The 20,394-nt window shown below is 44.0% G+C and overlaps 1 protein-coding gene across 5 annotated transcripts in view; it reads right to left on the bottom strand.

Moving 5' to 3' along the window:
* The window catches only part of LOC133505614 (nuclear factor 1 X-type-like), a 213,783-nt gene that overhangs the window by 131,922 nt on the left and 61,467 nt on the right, over window positions 1-20,394 (bottom strand). For 2 of the 5 annotated variants that reach the window (XM_061828813.1, XM_061828817.1), the window contains one exon: window positions 11,201-11,284. Coding sequence is in view for 3 of the 5 variants with exons in the window: in XM_061828815.1 (XP_061684799.1) it covers window positions 3,396-3,422 (27 nt within the window). In the remaining 2 variants the exon portion in view is untranslated. Of the gene's footprint in view, window positions 1-3,395; window positions 3,762-11,200; window positions 11,285-20,394 lie in introns of those variants that run through there. The other 3 variants (XM_061828815.1, XM_061828811.1, XM_061828814.1) reach the window with 3 other exon arrangements.

Raw genomic sequence — 20,394 nt, 5'->3', positions numbered from 1 at the left:
AAGAAGGATTTTGAAAAAAATAAATCAACCATTCACAGCAATGCTTTTGTCCCCCCGCCCCAACATAATGCGTGAATACCGAACGTTACGAATGACATCATTACTTGTCAAAAAATAAATAAAAATTCCGCTTAACAATCATAAGAAAATGAGATCACGGACAGTTGAGCAAAGTTGGCCCATTGTCGGAAGTTCACAGCACTTGACCTCAAATCAGATGTGAGCGCTCAACTATTCCCGAGTCTCGGCGCCTGGGAGACATCATCGCCAAAAACTGTATTTGCTGATTTTCTACGATATGATATGCTGCTATGGATTAAACCCCATTCATGGGCATCTCTCAGCGTTCAACTTTCTAGGCCATTCTTTTCTTGAGATCCTAATTTCAAGATATGAATCTTGTGTTGCACATCCTTGCAACTCCAAAACACAAAAAGCACCATTAAAGTGAATAAAATAAGAATCACGAGTGTAAATAATTTGACACGAAAGCCCAATGGCTGAAAATACAACAATAACAAAAGTTCTTTTTTTTTTTTTTTGTTTCCCTCCCACCCCCCGAAGTAAACTGCACGATCTCCTGCACCAAGTTGAGCATCTCATTAGTTTGCACGCAGCCTCGGATGTTGGCAGCCTCGGCGGGGACTTAACTGGAAGCCGAGATAATTGATTTGAAAACGCCGCACATAAAAGTTTTAATTAAAGACGCCCCCGCAACCTTCATATCGCATCAAAACTTTATGCAAATACTTGTTCTGCTGTCACGAGGGCTGTGAAGCGCCTGCCAGAGTTCCACTTTTTTTGGCTTCACCTATTCGGGCAGGGCCATTTCCAACAAAGCTCTTTAGCGCTATTAATAATGCACTCCGAGGTTGTTTACACTGCACCTTTTTTTCCTCAGATATTAATTATTCACGAGGCGTGCTCGAGGAACGACGACGACGACAAAACAACACCGGTGTTACCTCCAAGTGCGCGGACATATTGACATATTCCAATATAAAAGTGCATGCAAGTGACCCACTGAATCTTTTTTTTAATCCCATTTTATTTATTTTTTTTCTTCCCAAATTTGATATTCATCTTCAGGAGCGAGCCCATAAACACGGCACGGCCCATTTGCTGCCAATTCATTTTAATTAACGGAAAGACAGAGGGAACTCGGACACTCAGACCAGCAGGCTTGGAAATCATCTGTACTAAATATGCAAAAATCAAATGGAATATTGATTAGGAGATGTGCCACACACCCACACAGACACACACACACACACTGCCTTATGCCAGAGTGACAGACGGCCGAAAGGTCAAGGGACGTGTAAGGAGGCATTTAAAGGACACGAGAGATGTGATTAATTCAACTTATACAAGAGTGATTAAAAATTGTTGTGATTCGCTTGTGCAAATGCTCAGAGGAAGAAAAAAAAAAAAGATTTAAAAAAAAAAAAAACTCAGCTAGGAAGGCCTGAAATAACACAGAGAGGGAATCCACGTTTTCCATCCTGGAGACACACACACACACACACACACACACACACACACGCCACTTTGAGTAAGAACGCAAATCCTCTAATTTATGGAGTTATGCTTTCTAAAAGATGAAGAAAAAAAGTGGGTGTCACATTTTCACATTTTGAGGATGTAAAAAAAAAAAAAAATGTCATTAGAATTGAGAAAATAGCTCATAAGTGTTATGCAAAAACGCATGCAAAAATATTAAGACTATTAGTAATCATTAATTCCGATGTTGGCTCCTAATCAGAGAATAATAAAAATCCAACATCAGGTATGAAAAATATAAAAGCTGTTGAATGCATATTTATAGATAAAGTTAGGCTCAAATTGTAGCCACAAATAACGACATCGAAACATGTATGCAGCTTTTTTTAAAAATTGCGGTGAAAAAAACTGCATTTGTCCTTGATAAATCATTTCAAAGCTACGTTTTGCTATTTTTAATAAGCATGACATAAAAAGCAGGGTTGGAAAATATACAATTGAAGATAAAAGGTCATTAGGCATGACCTTTGCGGTATTCCTTTATTTAATTCATGATAAGTAATATAAATTCTAAAACGTGTTACTCACCACGTTGAAACAATTATTAAATGAAAAATTGCTGGGAAATTAGAATGAGGATAAAAATGAAGGTCAAATATCTCCTTTTCATTTTTCAGTAAAAGTATATTTGACTGTGTGCACTTACGCTATAATTTGGAATTCAGTTTCAATTTTATTTTTCTTAAATCCATTTGAATTATTTTTAGTGTAACATTCAATCTGCCTTACAAGGCCTGTAAAAAAGAAAACATTTGTGCAGGTATACACACACACAACACACACACACACACACACACACACACACACAAAACCAAATCGAGCTGTATTTTTAGTAATATCCTTTAATAATTAGAGTAATAGCTCAAGATGACAAAACCGTGATTCTAAAAAAAGATATATTTTCTAAATACGTGTGACGACCACGTGCCATCCAGCCGCTTAATTGAATCCCGCAGTGCAGTCAACATTTTCACATATTAATAATAAAAGTAACTCAATAAAAACGCCACGCGTGAAAAATCGCTTTGACTTATGGCAGAGGTCAAGTGTTGGGTTTTTTGTTTTTTTTTTTTGTTTGTTTTTTGTTTTCTCCCCAATCAATCAATCAATCAATCAATCCTCCAAGCGTACAGCCCGCGCCCTGAACGCACCACATGACCTCCGCGCACGCCTGCGAACGGCGCCCGCAAATCCTTCCAAAGCAGACGACCGTCCGCGCGCGAGGATTCGTCCACCGTGAGCCCCGAAAGCGACGACCGCAGCGCCGGCTCACCCTCGCCGGCGCGCGCCCCGCGCTGCAGCTCAAATTCACTTCCTCGGAGCGGGGGAAACGGTCCGTGAACGCAACAAGTCGGTTAAACCTGTCTGTGTGGTTTCAGGCTTAAATTGCGTCCGCTCGGCTGTAAGTCGGGCTCCGCCGCGAACCTACTCGACTCGGAGATGAGTTTCATTGCAAAATAATGATCATAATGTGCTACAAGCGCCATTTTCTGTCGACACGCGAACGCAGCGGCGGGGTCGGGACGTCTGTTGGAAAAGCGCCATTAAAAAAAAAAAAAAAAAAAAAAAAAAACGGAAAAGGGAAGACGGCGGCGAAAAGTCAGAGAACGCTTGAAAATTGGGCAAATTCCGCTGGGAGTGGAAGGGGGGACAAAAAAAAAAAAAAAGCGGCAGACTGGAACCGAACTACAGCCTCGGGCGCTCAAGTCCGGAACAAAAAAAAAAAAAAAAAAAAAAAAAGAAAGGAAAGAGGGCAACCCAGAAAGCGATTCAAATGTCTCCTTTCCCTCCCCGTACCAAAAAAAAAAGAAAAAAACAAGATAAAAAGTGCGTACCTGTGTCAAGCAGTAAGGGGAGTACATGGCTGAGTCTACAGGTGGCGAGTCAACGTGGATGGAGGAGGTTCGCTGCGGTGCCGCATTGCAAAGGCTGCCCGACACTCGCTGCCGCGGCTCGGTGCGCGCTCTAACCCCGCCTCGCTCACTGTGCCGCCGAGCTCCGCACCAACTTTGAGGGGAAAGTTTTGTTCCCCCGCCCACACGCCTCTCCCTCCCCTCGCATGCACAACTGCAACTCTACTGTACATCCACGGTTTGTTTGTAATTGCGACTTTCGAAACTTGAACCCAAATGGCAAAAGTAACAATCTGCATATTTCCACAATGACAGTCGATGCACCAAAATATTTCCTCCCCCGACCCAAAATACATCCAGCAATGTGTTCGGATGATAGAAACTGAAAGAGTTGACAAGGCTGGGGTTTATTTTTTATTTTTTTTGCACCCTCGCTCTTATTTAATCAACAAGACTGCGAGTCAAAACGCAGTAAAGCCTTCCGAACATGTAATTGAATTTCCTCAATTTCCCATTAAACAGCACGCACACGCATCGGCCTATCAGATGCACCCCGAGTGACTTTCAAATATGAAGAATAGAAGCACACACGCAGTACAAAAAAAAAAAAAAAAAAACCACACAAATGAGTCCTATTTTGGTCACGAAGGCCTCGGGAATTGCCCGTCTGTCCATTTTCTACAGGGCTTGCAGGTCAGCTGGATTTGCAGTCATTCATATTTTCACACCAAAAAATATGTATAATGTATATGCATATATTTTTAAAAAAAGATTCCGTATAAATGATTGCACACAAAAGTTAAAGAAATGTTATCTGAATGTTTTAAAAAATTACTGCGGGTGCACGAGATGGGCTTAAGATGGAAAAAGATGACACGCTGTGGCGACCCCTCATCGGGACAAGCCGAAAGGAAGAGAAGATTAAATACCAATATGCAGTATGGGACTTAATAGAACACTTACTTAAAGGCAGTACTTCATTCACGCATCACCACTCGTGGTACACAGTGCCACATTCGGAGAATCACTGGCAAAAAGTACCATTGAATGTCAAAATAGAACTTTGCGACCAATGCAAAATATGTTTTTTGTGGAAAAATCATGGAACTCTATTATGGTAAATGATCATTTCATGACAAAGTCTAATTTGTTCATTTCAAAAAGCGTGCATTTCTTGGTACTGCATGTCGGCCATTTTTGAGGATGATTTTGCAGCCATTGTTGTTGCAAGGGTGCATTCATGTGTATCAATTCCAAAATGCTTCACTTTTTGTTTCATTTTCTCCAGTGTTACATTTCTTGCTGGCACTTTATCTTTCATTTCACCATTTTTTTTTTTTTTTTTTTTAATTATTATCGCACGCCCTCATTCTGCTGAGCTGGAGCCAAACCCAGCTGGACTTTTGACTCGATCATGTTCACACCTACGGACATTTTTGAGACTGTGGGTTACGTTCGCGATGCCCAATTTGGATTATTTTTGTGTGCGTGTTAGGTCAGATCTTTTTATGCGGTCGTTCACGTTACAACGACAAACGTTGGCTTCTCGAGTGAGCGAGGTCACACGTTGGCGCAAAACAGGGCCTCGCGTTGCACATGCGCACAAACAAAGGGGGCGTGTTTGCGCAAGTAAATACGGCCCCTCGCATTTCGGTCTCGTCATTTCAAGGATTTTATGCAACGTTTTCTTAAATTTATCACATGGTTTTGTGCTCGTTTGCCTGCAATTGCTTTTGTGTCATTTCTTTTTTCTCGAATAATTGTGAAGTTTGATGACATTGACGTCGGATGAGCGAGACTTGCGCGGATGGACTGCACTCGGATTGGATAAATAGCTGATTTGCATGCACTTGATAAAAGAGACCAGGGTTGGATGTGAAAAAATGTAAACTAATATTCATATTGACAACAACAAATGTAATCGACCTGCAGTGTGAACACAATCTAGCATGCAGTTTTTTTGGAATGTAGGAGTAAGATGAACCCAGCCCCACAAAACTTCCATCCATCCATTTACTTTGCCGCTTATCCTCACGAGGGTGGCAGGGAGTGCTGGAGCCTATCCCAGCTGTCAACGGGCAGGAGGCGGGGTAGACCCTGCACTGGTCGCCAGCCAATCGCAGGGCACATAGAGACAAACAGTCGCACTCACAATCACACCTATGAGCAATTTAGAGTGTCCAATTAATGTTGCATGTTTTTGGGGATGGGGGAGGAAACCGGAGTGCCCATCCGGAGAAAACCCACGCAGGCACGGGGAGAACACGCAAACTCCACACAGGCGGGGCCGGGATTGAACTCGGGACCTCAGAACCGTGAGGCCGACGCTTTACCAGCTGATCCGCTGTGCCGCCACCCCGCAAAACAATCAAAGAAAAAAATGAATAAGGCTTGATATTTTTAGGCCACCAAAAATGTGCCTCAATTTAACGGAAAATCACATTTACCAGATGGCCCCGCCCACGTCCATTAAATCATATATATATATATTTTTTTTTTTAACAAAACATTTGCACGTCACCACCGTATGTTCACCGTTGCCGTTAGAGGAGGATGAAGTTTTTCTGAACGCCAGAGGCGCGGCATTTCTTATTTCCGTGATTTCATATTTATCGTCGTACTGCAAACTGCAGCCATCGGTGTTTCATTCGCAGTAGCGAGAAAAACCGGCCGACCAAAATTCACATCGGATTATGTTTTATAATGTGGATTTGAGGGTTTTCTCCGGGCGGGCACTCCGCTTTCCTCCCACATCCCAAAAAACATGCAAACATTAATTGGACACTCTAAATTGCCCGTAGGTGTGATTGTGAGTCCGGCTGTTGGTCTCGATATGCCCTGCGATTGGCTGGCAACCAGTTCAGAGTGTACCCTGCCTCCTGCCTGCGACCCTTGTGAGGATAAGCGGCGAAGCAAAAAGCTGGATGGACGTGGATTTGAGGGGCCACGCTATCAACGACACCACATCATATCTAGAATATACTAAAAACAACGGAAAAAAAGTATTTCTATGGACCTCCCGGCATGCTTTGAAGAAGCCAACAAAGTTTTACTGCGAGATTCACATTTGCTTTCAGGCTGCTTGTAATTTATTACCCCCCCCCCCCATTTGTGCGCGTCACCACGTATAGCTCCTCTTGCAACGTGCCGTGTACATACTGTACCGCACATACGCAGACAATTGATACCTGAACGAGGGGCCGAGCCCGAGCGGTCGCTCCCGTCGAGCGCTCGCGCTGCTCTCTGGTTCTAATCAGCCTCAACTTTATCCTCGCCCGCTCAAACTCGTATACAGCATGCGGGCAGAGTGCCTGCAATTACGCATAAGTCCCTGCCTTGCCGAGTGTGTGTTTGGGCGGGCTATAGGGTGCGGTCTTGGAGGTTGAAGTCACCCTGGTGCTTCAATGCCAACTTTTTAAACGTACAAAGCTTTACGAGACCTCAGCCTATCGCTAATGTGGGATACTTACAGCGCACGCACGTTCTTTTGTCTTGCGCTCAAAGATGCATAAGGCGAGGGGGAAAAATATGGTAAATAGCAGAAAAAGGTGAAAGGTATTGAGTCTATTTCTTTCCGTTAGTCGCTGGTTGGTCCAAACCGCACCCCAGTAAGGCGCGGGTCCAAATCCCGATGCTGTAGAGCATAGGTGTCAAACTCTGGCCCGCGGGCCAGAGTTTGGCCCGCCAGGCAATTTCAAAGTAATAAATAGAGCCGGCCCGCCAAGTATGCATTACAAGTATTACGCACTTGTTTGGTTCCGTCTTAAAAGGTTCATTTGTCCAACCTTTGCCCGCGGCTTGGTTGAATTTCAAATTTTGGCCCACTGTGAATTTGAGTTGGACACCCCTGCTGTCGAGCGACCCCTCGCTGTCTCGTTTTCCTTTCGCTCCTTATCATTTCGTGCAAAACGTCAAAAAAAAGATAGAGTCCAGAGTCAAATGTATTCAAGTGGAGGGCCCTTTTATGGCTGTGAAACCGCCATAAAACCGCCTCATCATATTTACACGTGAATTTTATGAACTAGTTTTAGAATCAGAAATCAAGGGGAATGGGTTTTTCCAACTATTGTTGTTTGTTAAAACACAAAAATGCTTGTAATAGCTCAAGGTTATCATTTACGAGATGACAATTTGGAATTTTGGTACAGATTTGAAAATAAAAAAAATCATGGGCGTTGATACGCATGATTTGCCTGTGCGGGCCACATAAAATCATGCGGGGGGCCCCAGGGCCTTGAGTTTGACACCTGTGCTGTATAGTATGCAGATACTGTATCTATTTTGTTCAAACAGTTGTCGTTATAAAGATATGTAACTACTGTAATTCCACAGGGGCGTTTATTTCCTAAACTGTTTTGGGGAGGCGTCTTTGGAAAAATGTTGTCAAGTTTGAAACGAACACTACATACGGCAAGAAATATGGAAAACTGTGCCGAACAAAAAAAAAAAGTCACGTAGGTCCTGGAACACGAACCTGGACGCACTCAGGAAAATTCATTGAGAGATTGCTTCGGGTGCTGCTGATTTGGTTAGCGATGGCTTTGAATGGTCTCAAAAGTTTATTAGGAACTGAAAGAAGTGCCTTGATTATCATAATGTGAAGAGCAAATATGATTTTGTTTTTTTTCCTGGCGTCTGAACATATTTTATTCTACTATGGTAGCTTTTGTTTTTATTTTTTATGCTGCAGTACTAGAGAATCTCCAACTCCCAAAGACAAATTCCTTGTGTGTTTTAACATTTCCGGCCAATAAAGATAATTCTGATCATCATTCACTTCGTTCCTGTAAATCGCTTCTGGTCTTAGATTAGCACAATGTATGATATAGTATGTAACTCATCTTCAAAAGCTCCAGACCGCAAATCGCGCGCTTCCGTCTGCTTGGTCACTTTTAACGCTCGCCGCTGTCAACTGAACTCACTGCTTGATCGGCCCTCCCTTCAACTCGTGTACACAAATTCACTGGTCCGTGTTTATCTGTAAAATAGCCACTGGCAAGACCCCGCCCACTCTTGGCTCTTTGCTCACCATGCATACCACCACCCGTCATTTTGGTCAATATTCTTTTCAATTTTCCGCCCCAAATTCGACAACTCTCCTCTTTCATCCCCAAATCATTGCTTAAAAACATTACTGTTTTCAATCTGTTACAACCCTCTGATTGATCATAAGTTATGAGGTAATAGATTATGGAAATACGTAACACATTCTCCAGTTTTGCTTTTTTTTTTTGTATTTTAATTTTACCCTGCCGTTTGCATTCAATGACCATGTGCCTTGACAACTTGCCTTACCCAGATGGATAAATACATATATGCATAAATATATGCACAGGTGCAAAAAAAATTTGCAGGAGCTATTTTATATTTTTCATTGTTGCATTTCAAACTGCTTATTACTGAATTAAAAAAAAAACACCTTTAAGCATACGATGTACATAAAATAAGTGGCGATAATACATAAAGCAATCCACATAATCTGAACAAATAAAGATTTAATTTTTTCCCCGCACTTTTTAAAGCACAACTATCCATTCATCAAGAATATTCTGATCCGCTTGATTGATTTAGACACACAGTCCCAGTTGCACTGCTCATAAAGCTGCACTGAATAAATCATATGATTGGCTGAAATGTGTAACGCGTGTGTGTGTGTGTGTGTGTGTGTGTGTGTTTGGGGGGCTTGCAATGCACAGGATTGGCTGGCACCGGCTTCCTGTGTGCAGACATTTACAACCGTAATGACCGGAATAAAAATTTGAAAAAAAAAAAAAAAATCCCCAAACAGTTGCATTGGTTGAATATAATAAGCATGAGTCAAAATAATTATGACTAATCTGGAGTCGGTTTATGCGGAAAAGCGTCCCCCGTCCAGTCGCAGAGATTTTCGAAAACCTCCGCTCGACACGGTTCTCCTGCAGCGTCTGACTTTGGCGGCCTTCTTTGTCTGTTGGCTGGAGTCGAGCCTAGACGGCCATCTCAGTATTCCACACGACGCAGCCCCCCCGTCCCCCCCCCCCCCCAACCACCACCCGGCAGCCAAATAACAAACTACGGCAACCGCAGGAGGAGGCGTTGCAAAACAGCACAACTCAGACCCGTGTGGAAAAACTCCACGTCTCCCGTGTTTGACCGCCACCCGAAGAAGAGCCCCCCCCCCCTTCCCCTCCAGCTCTGGCGGTTTCCGAGACTGTTTGCCACACGATGAGAGGAAAAAAAAAAAAAAAAAAAACCCCACATGGTGTGACAACACTTTAGCGTGTTGTGGTCTCCCGTTGACACGCGCCGCTGGCCGCGCATTTTCTGTTTACCATCTCCTGCGGTTAGGCTGTACGTTAAAAGCCAAGGCTGATATCACCATTAGCGGGCGAAATGTGGGAGACAGGTGGTTGTGGCTCCCTTTCAAAAACGCCGTTTATGTGGGACGTACGCTGCGTGCGCAGCCATATGCGGTCAGGGCGGCCATTATGGCTAACAAGCGCCTCGTACGCACTCGGCGATGGCGGGAGATGTCCGGGGCGGGGGGGGGCTGTTTGCAATCGCTGAGCAACGCGGCGGCCCGGCTGCTTTTTTACCGTTTACCTCGTGCGACGGCAGCTCGTGTTTTCGCCGCGGCCGCTTTGGATTATGCAGAGTTTTTGTTTACATACGACGGGAGGAAAAAATATACATTTTCACTCGGGCTAGAATACAGTCTTTCATACAGTTATGTTTCTGAAGGATCATCCTAAGTGGTAGTGCTATGCCTATATGAAAAATGTACAAATTTAAATTACAAGAAATGTATTTTTGCTAGACAAAAAGGTGAATGTCAAAATTCTTACAAAGCTAATTACAACAATTTTCGAGACCAAAAATCATAGCCTTATATTGTGTACTAATACCGATAAATGAGATAAAAACAATTGTAATTTTTTTCCTTATATTACATTATTGTTGTAGTACTGCAAATAAAAAAAAAAAAAAATCATACAATGATATATATATATATATAGCACAGAAAATCTATTGCTCATGATTGTGCCTTAGCAGTGAATATGTTTTGTCCCATTAAAGAAGAAAATACTGGAAAATTGAACAAATGTGAACTAAAGAGCATAAGTGACGTGGGGAAAATGCCATTGCAATTTTAAGGTGCATCCGTGTATGTCAAATAATTTGTAATCAATCATTTCATGGCTTACAGGATTATACATTTGACACCAGAAGTACACAACAAGCGACAGAATTGCGTAGAAAATGAAAAATGCAATATAGAGTTTTGCATTATGCTCTGTTGCAACTGAGCTGCGTTCACGCGCCACAATTGCAAGAATAATGCATAACATCTGCCTTAAAACGGGATGTTTAAAGTCATCTCAGATCAGTAGCTTGAATGGAAAATGTTATCAATTAGACTGCATATTTTTTTCATTAGGGAAAAAAAAAAAAAATATATATATATATATATATATATATATATATATAAAATCCACCGAAAATTCCTGTGACTACATGCACAGCGCTAAATGTGTTAAATATGTTCTCGGGGGCGTGTGGAGAGTGTGAGGCTGTCAGGGGGGAAAAAAAAAAAAAAAAAAAAGAAAAGAAAAAAAAAATCTGCCACATATGCACGAGTCTTCCTCATTTTTTTTTAAAAAACAGCCAGTCAAGGTAGATCATTTCAATCCACTTAGTTTGTTTGTAAGGTCACAAAATGAAATGAATCGTTTGTGTTTGCAGTTCACCGGTTCGCCAGCGTGTGTGTGTGTGTGTGTGTGTGTGTGCACACGTGTGTGTTGGTATACCCTGTATGTATCGGACACGAGGAAACATTCGGGCACCCCTGGGCCTCTGACGGAATCGTCGTTCACCAGGTAAGCGTCGGTAGCCTGCGGAAAAGGACAAATAAAATGGTGAAATAGACTCAATCAGAAACAGTTCGCGTGTGCATCTCAGATGGCAATGAAAGATACTTGATTGTTAAGAATGATTTTTAATTGTTTTTAAATTTATAATGCGTCAAGTCGCCGGGCTGTGGAGGCAAAATGGAGGGCACTAGTAAACTGCGGCCTGACAAGATGCTGCAGACCTACTTTCAACTAGTTTGTGGTTTAAAAATGACAAAAGTGACCTCGGCTATATCCGCACTACGACGCAACACCACCGGGTGGCAGTATTTTCTGGGAAAAAAAAAACAAATGTCCGAAACGCGCCACTTGTACGATTACAGTCGACCCACAACCTCATCAACTGATCGGAAATCGGAGCCAATAACGTCATTTTCAGTGACTCGCTATCGGGTGAAAAAGATCAACATTTGTTTTCTAAAATTTGACAGTCACTCATATTTGAAAAATGTACAGGTGTGGCCAGTAATGCCCGCAGATATAAAGTTGCGGGTGTGATTAGGAATGGAGTTGTTATACCAGAGTATGTAGTTGTTACCCAATACCATAATCATAAATTTATTGACACTGCACTGACTGAGACGGACATTTTTAAAGAATTTAATAGACAATTTCAATTTTTGGCTCATGATGTTGATGACTTTCCACGAAAATGCGCTCCCAGTACGTGACGAAGTGCGGAACGTGCGCTTTTTGCATAACTTGTGAACGTGCTCGGTACGGTTCACTTGCATTTCCTGTTTCTGATTGTTTAGGAGCAGGCTTGTGTTGTCACCAACGTTCATGAAATAAACACGTAAATTAATGTCAAGACTACTCAAAATAAGCGACGTCTTATGTGTCTAAGTATTTCCACTCGTAACAAATTTTACGCGTGTGATTTTTCGTGCTCGACTGTGAAGATTTGCGAGTGCGATGGCACGCGGTCTGATTTGACGTTTTAAAAGGTATCACAAGATGACAAAATAATGCAAAAACTACATTTCAGCCCAGAACCCATCTTGCACCGTGATTGTAGATTTTTTTGTAGACTTCTTGCCACTGATCAACTTGACCAAAAATGACAGAAAAACATTTTTTATGACACCGTTTGACGTGTAATATAACATGATTTATGAGGGAACTGAACGGGAGTTAGCGGGTTATTTAGCAATTACTAGCACGCTAATGCTAATCACGATTGCCAAACGTTTAGCATTTCTCATTTAGCCGTCTCAAATTCTGTGCACCAACTTCATAGCGTCACCTCAGTACCAACATATACAGTCCACATCTCATGAATGACAACGAAAAATGCATATCAGAAGTTAAAAGATAGCAAATTAATAGGGGCTGGGTGATTACTATTCGGCCAATAATCCACAAGAGAAACAATTCTAAAATGTTTTGCCTGGAGCGCACGTTACGTAGCTTTGCAGCTCAAGCCGACTGACGAAGGAAAAGAGGAGCGACATCGGGTACTATTAGCAGATTAGCTACTAGTAGCTCAACGCCTTGTTACACAAAGTTGCTGCAAGAGAAGTACTTTGCTCAAAATGACTGCCGGTGTTGACCGGTTGGAGTTAAACGCTCTTACTTCGTACAACGTCGTAATGTGTGGAATTGATTCGTTGAACATTTAAGAGGTGGAATTCATTATTTTGTGCTGCGCCACTGATAGCCTAAAAAAAACATTTGATCTGCTCACTTGGCTTGAGCCACGGCTACATTCGATTTACAGTTATATTTTTTAAAAAAGTATCATGCTTGCATTGTTTTATTCAAACAAAAAAAAGTTGAGACTCTTTGGGCTTGCTCTTTTTTTTTTTAATGAATTGCAGAGGTACTGTATCAGGATTTGGTATCTGCAGACACTCAAAATTAAGTGACTCCGACTCAAATTAAAAAAAAAAAAAATAAAATACCACAATAATCCAGATAAATATAGGTTAATGGTTTAAAGTTGGGTTGAGACCAAAAATCAGTTGCTGGGCCAATTACTTTTGGGTTATTGAGTAAGAAAAAATGTTTTTATTGCTCTAGCAGGGACAAGAATTCTCGGCAAATATTCTTTTTTTTTTCGCCATTTTTGTTGGAATGAGTTCCTTTTTTTAAATATCAATACTTCAGTACAGTATATATTACAGCAACACATGACGTAATTTTGGGCCCTGAGGGGAAATCAATTTTCTCATTTAGGTCAAGAGCGAAACCAGCGACAGAAAGGCTTGCTCCAGAGTCACAAGAACGTTACAGAATTTTAATACTACATCTTTGTAGGGAATGTTGAATGTATATTTTCTGGGGCCAGAACGCAGTCCCGCTTCACAAACAACTCGAGCGAGCTCGGCGTGTAACGTCGAGCTCCGTATAGATGCGTGCGTGCATTCACTGAGCTTCATTTGTATTCTAATCCAAGCGGGCCGGCGAGGCAGGGTTCTGGCAGAGCCGGCGCTGTGAAATGGGCGCCGCCGCTGATTGGATCAAGCTACCCGTCTCCGCTTAGCCGAAGGGAGCCCAAATCCCACAGCCGCTGCGGCGTTCTGTGAAATCCTATTTCATTTCACAACTTTAACGGATGAAAAAAAAAAAAAAAAAAAAAAAACAGGCTCTCCGGTGCCAGCCGAGACCCCGTGACACGTTTATTCGGCGGCGACACCAGCCCGCAAAAATTGTCTAAACTGGAACATACAAAACAATATAATCACCTGCACATATTGACACGCACACGGGCGTACACGTGCGTGCCACTTAAGCAGACGCGCAGACACAAACCGCGTAATAAGAGCCAGACGCTGGCAGGCCGCGCGGCCGCGAGTTGTGGCGAAAACAAAGGCTATTCATATCCTTCGCAACGAGAGGCCGCCGCCGCCCCCCCTTGCTGTTTTATTACAGATAATCTGCACTCACAAAACCTTGCATTTATTTGGCAATTGTGTGATTTTCTAATCATCTTTATTAGTGCGTAAACATTGCTTACCGGGGGTAACACACTGCCCATTGTTCTGACTGGACGGCGGGACCCAGGCCCGGCGATAAGAAATGACGTCTCGGTGCCGTATTGTACGACTATTACGTCGTCGCCCGCCAAAACCACGTGAGCGATGGTGCGCCCGATTGGACTGCGGGGGGCACCTGCGCGGCGCGACCAATCAGGTGCGCGCTGGCTTCTCCGATTGGCTCGGAGACAACGTCAGGTGCGGCGGCGGGCCGCCTCCGATTGGCCGACGCGGAGGCCAAACGGGTGACATCGCCGGAGTGGTTTCCATTGGCCGGCGATGATTAATCTGCGTGTGCGCTACGAGGGTGGCACGGGGACAACTGGCTCGGGCGCGAACGCGCAAGGCGACGTCCATTCCCAAAGGCACGATAAGGACAAATCTTTTTTTGGGACACACCGCTTTGGCGATAAAACAATCCATCAGAGGCCGGTCGCCTTGCGTGAATGTTAATTACTTCAATTTTAATGACTTATCTTCAAGACATTTCAACGGCGCACACCAATTTATTCGAAGACGATACGCTGCAGACCGACACACAATAGATGAAGATAAATTATATAGATTATATTAAAAACTTAGTTTTGCCCCTCCCGCATCCTTCAAACACTTAATTTACACTGACAATTATAAACGAATTATAATCATCCATCCATCTTCTTCACCGCTTATCCTCACGAAGGTCGCGGGGAATGCTGGAGCCTATCCCAGCCGTCAACGGGCAGGAGGCTGGGGACCCCCTGAACCGGTCGCCAGCCAATCGCAGGGCACATAGAGACAAACAGTCGCACAATCACACCTAGGGGCAATTTAGAGTTTTTGGGATGTGGGAGGAAAGCGGAGTGCCCGGAGAAAACCCACACAAGGCCGGGGGAGAACATGCAAACTCCACACAGTCGGGGCCGGGATGGAACCCGGGCCCTCAGAACTGCGAGGCCAACGCTTCACCAGCTGATCCGCCGTTCCGCCCTTACCTAAAACCAAAATTAGAAATGGCCCGTTTTCCTGTTCTCCTGGCTTTCGATAAACGGCCAAAAAGTGCAAGAGGATTGTGGGTCTCTCTTCCCACACGCGAGGGCATGACGCATCCGCAGTACGTACGGTGGACATTTTTTGAGTAGTCAAAGAATATGACGGCACTTACGGGCATAGATTCTTTATCCACTATGAAAAATGTCTAATATTACTGCCCGTTGTTGATAACCACATGAATCCATAAAGGTCTTTTGAGTGCAGCTTGCCCACAATTAGAAGTGGTTGCTTTGTGGTCAACCAGAAGTGAGCATGGTTAGTTTACTGTCGTGATCGCTTTGGAATCACTCCCCCAACCCCTTTCTTATTAGATGCGCTATGTTAAGGCGCTCCTCTAGTGTGGAACATTTTTGCACTCAAGGCAACAAACGCCCACCTCGCAAATCGCCGTGGCCTCACAGCACATTCACAACGAGTGACTTTGTTGACGGCACGCTGTACCGTACGTAAGTGCGGTGAGAAAAGGACTTTAGACTGCCCTGCGATCACCAAGGTACACGCACGAGGAGCCACAAAATTAATGGGTCGATGATGTACATATTCCTGACATTCTATTCATCCATCCATCCATTTTCTTAGCCGCTTATCCTCACGAGGGTTGCGGGGAGTGCTGGAGCCTATCCCAGCTGTCATCGGGCAGGAGCCGGGGTACACCCTGAACTGACAAAACAGCCGCACTCACAATCTCACCTTGGGGCAATTGAGAGTGTCCAATTAATGTTGCATGTTTTTGGGATGTGGGAGGAAACCGGGGTGCCCACCCGGAGAAAAGCCACGCAGGCACGGGGAGAACATGCAAACTCCACACAGGCAGTTCCGGGATTGAAAACACGACCCCAGAACTGTGAGGCCAATGCTTTCCAGCTGATCCACCGTGCCGCCCATTCTATTCAATTCTATATAATATTTTATTTTATCAAGAACTAGAGTGTTATTTTTTCCCCCAATTAAAAAAAAAAAAAAAACACAAATGCATAAGAGGATTTAAGTGGATCCCCGTTTTTATGGGGGACAGGGGAATCTGGCTTTTGCCCAAAGTTAGCTGGGATTGGCTCTCGCACTCCTACGACCCTTGTGAGGATAAGTGGCTTGGAAAATAACTGAATAAATCTTGCATAAGTGGAGATAAACTGCCACAAGGGTGTGTTAAAGTTGGTTACCCCCCAGAAAAGGAAAAGACAAAAAGTGGTTGTGAACTGGGAGGTGACAAACTGATATGTGGGGGGGGGGGGGTCAGTGTAGTGTAAAAATCCATTAAAAAATGTATTTAATGTTACCGTAATTTAGTGTGCGAATTATGAACTGTGATGAATGAAGATAACACCGTACCGTAATTCAAGGCCTACAAGAACGCAGCCATGTAAAAGCACACATGTGAAACACGACATAGCTACAAAGATGGTACACAGAGAGTTTAACGCTAGCGCTGCAATGCTAACGGTAGTACCGCCACGCTAACAGGGCTGGTTAAAAAAAAACAAACAAAAAAAAACATACCGGTGAAAATCACTGAGACAAAGCAGTAACGCACTAGCGCAGCGCTAACAGGGCCTGACCGGTAAAAGTCACTTCCTCGGCACATATATTCCACCGGTCTCACTCTCATCTTTTCCGCTCAAGTGCCCCCCTTGCGGCCGTTAGAGAAAAAAAAAAATGCACAAATTAGATGCATCACCGCAAATACCGCAGGGTAGAATGCGTGTGAAAAAATTTGCAGCTTATAGGCCGGAAATTACGGTATAAATGCAAAAACCGTTTGGGTAAGACCCTTTTCTGGTCATGCTTTGACGGGTTTGGTGAGGAAAAAAAACAATTCGTATCAAAGTGGCTCTCGACTCCACAGTTTCACCTCCTGTGAGGAGCAAATCTTTCCACTGTCCGGTCGAGTGGGAACGAGAGTCACAATCAACTAATTGGCCGAACTGTTTGTAATGCGACCGGAAACACAATCCAATCACTTCCTATTGCGCAAACAGCACAGCGCCGTTCGAACGCTCTTTTAAGTCATCCGCCGGAGAAACAGGTGCCCCTCCCATTGTGGAACAGTCCGTCACATGTAGCTAATAAATAGGCTAAGCTCGCTACCTGCCACTTGGGAGGCCCCAACATTCTGACACCCCTTTGTAGTAAAACCCCCTCCCCGCAAAAAAAAAAAAAACTCCAGGCCCTCAAACGCTCCCTCCCGCAGCGCTGTATGAATTATAAATTGCACTATATATATATAACATATGCCCGGCCCATATGGCCAGCCCTGAGCAGAAAAATCTCAAAGCCCTCCTTAATTAACATTTTAGGAGGAAGATTCGGAGGCGGGAGATTGAGTCACTGACCTATTTGGAGTCCGCCATCATCGCCCCGTGCAAATGTGTTAATTGAGACACATTTTCCCACTCCACAAATATGCAGAGGGATGCAATTTGGATTTTCGATGACTTTTTTTTTGGGGGGGTTTTGTTTTCCGTTTATTTATTTATTTTTTTTGTCTCAGCCATCTGATCAATTATTCTATTTTATTTTTTTTTTTAAGTATAACAAAAATCGTGCTCACTTTCGATGTTATTTATCTAATGTATGTGCTCACCAACATATGGACCAATTTTTGGGAGATAATTGAGGGCCCCGGTGGTGGAATTTGTTCAACCACAAGCTGTTGAAAAGAGTTTTTACGAGGCTGATTTGTCAGCAGTGAGCAGAAATCGGTCATGTTTAAGGTACAAGTTAAAAAAAAAAAAAAAAAAAAAAAAAAAAAATGGAGGAGAGATTGGAGGAAAAAAAAAAAAAAAAAGAAGAAGAGTCCAGCCAACCTGCGAGGGATGGCAACCTCTTCAAAAGACACCGGGCGGGAGGACCGCCGGGTGGGCGGGCGTCACCGGCGATCTGTTCCAGCGAGTGGGGTGGGGGGTGGGTCGTATGAAAGGCAGAAACGGCCGCCGTGTGAGCGCCTGCCAAAGCAACCTCGGGAGATATGTTGGAAAAATACGATTTTTCACACCGCCGTCTCAAGAGGAGATGGAGGACGCTGAGAAAGAAGAGGAGAAAGTGACATTGGAGAATAACGGATGGACGGACGGACGGAGTGGCCATCCACGATTTCCCTACACTTGAGGGTCATGGAGGTCACGAGCAAAGTCAGGCCTCGAGCTACAACAATTAGCAGAACCACACGTTTAATGAACTTGATCCAATCCAAAATATGATGTGGCGGAATCCTGATTGCTTTGATACAATCCCAATCCATATATACTTATACATATGTGTGTGTATATAATGTATTTTAATTGCTAAATGAAGTACGCAGTATTACTAAAAGTGAGTTTTGCATTTCGTGGAGCAAATTTGTGCGGCAAATAATGCAACTGTGATCGCAATGGATAGCATTTTCATGGATCAATATCACATTTTTTGTGGCACAAAATATACATCTTTTGCAGTGAAATATACTATTTACAGTGTTATGTTTTCCTTAAAAATACATTCATAATGAATATCAAAATTTGGTGACCGAATACTTCCCCTATGTGGCAATACGAGCGGCGCAGTGGTTCTACTGGTAACGCGTTGGCCTCACAGTTCTGAGGACCCGGGTTCGATCCCGGCCCCGCCTGTGCGGAGTTTGCATGTTCTCCCCGTGCCTGCGTGGCTTTTTTCCGGGTGGGCACTCCGGTTTCCTCCCACATCCCAAAAACATGCAACATTAATTGGGCACTCTAAATTGCCCGTAGGTGTGATTTGTGAGTGCGAATGGCTGTCCATCTCTATGTGCCCTGCGATTGGCTGGCGACCACTTCAGGTCTACCCCGCCTCCTGTCGCTGGCCAGCTGGGGTAGGCTCCAGCACTCCCGCGACCCTCGTGAGGATAAGCGGCTAAGAAAATGGATGGATGGATGTAGCAATGCATAATGCACTCGGTAACATGTAGATTTGTCATCACTAAATATGTCTTTTGGGGGGGGGGGGGGATCTTGCGTTGATCTGGCACTTGTGACATTTTCCGCCCTACAATTGGCTGGCAACTGGTCCGGGATGTACCCCGTGTCTTGCCCAAAGTCAGCTCGGATCGGCACCAGTTTACCCGCATCCCTTGTGAGCATAAGCGGAATAAAAATTTGGATGGAAGCATATAAGTCAATACTAAATGTAGCATGTTCGTTGTTGAATATCACATATTTGTGCCCCCCGAAATGGGCGGGGTGAAACATTGTTTTTGTGTTTGTTTTCAAAGCGCCATGTCGGCCATATTCTGAGTAGCTTGTGTGTGAAATTGCAGAAAAATTAAGCAAATAGCAGCAGAGGCTCACGGCCCCGCTACACTGAGAACGCCCGATCTCGTCAGATCACGGAAGCTCAGCGGGTTTGGCCCTGGTCAGTACTTGGATGGGGGACCGCCTGGGAATAGCAGGTGCTGGAAGCTTCTCTCAGGAAGGGAATCCGGCGTTTAAAAACTGTGCCAAACAAATATGCGTTCATCTAAGATGACACGCTGTGGGGACCCCGAACAGGACAAATCGAACGGGAGAAAAAAAAAAAAAAAAAAAAAAAAAAAGAGGATGACGCAGCAAATGGCAGCAGAATCCAACATTTCCACACTGAGTAAGCACAACGCAGCAGTTTCTGTCAAAATATGGCGTTTGAATCGCTGATATCAAAGTGCTCCCGCTGCACGGCGGCCATATTGGTGGCTCGTGCGTTGCTGGACGACCGCACCAAACCCACCAAAATCCCCGTCTCCACCTTTTGTGTCATTTACTGCGATCCAATATTTTAAATTAGCGACAAATCAGCACGCTCGCTTCACGAGCGTAAAACGACGACAACGCAACAAAGTGAAATCGGAGATATTAGCGGGCGGCAAGGCAGGTGCCCGAGTTTATTCCCAAAGTAAAGCAGATAACATTTCCGCGTTAAGTGCGAGAGGAAACAAGTTTGCACACATTGTGACACACCTGCACGTCGGCTCGGGCAGGCACCCCGCCTGCAAACCATCGTGATCTTGCTCAACAGGCTCGCCCGTGAACGCCAATGGCGTGCCAATTGCAACGCGGAAGGTTCCGGGCTGCGGCGTTTCTCGCCGCACTCCGCGTC

This window comes from Syngnathoides biaculeatus, chromosome 9 (genome assembly GCF_019802595.1).
Source record: "Syngnathoides biaculeatus isolate LvHL_M chromosome 9, ASM1980259v1, whole genome shotgun sequence".
Taxonomy (NCBI): domain Eukaryota; kingdom Metazoa; phylum Chordata; class Actinopteri; order Syngnathiformes; family Syngnathidae; genus Syngnathoides; species Syngnathoides biaculeatus.
Note: the sequence above shows the minus strand (reverse complement) of the source record. Positions and strands in the feature narration are given on the sequence as shown.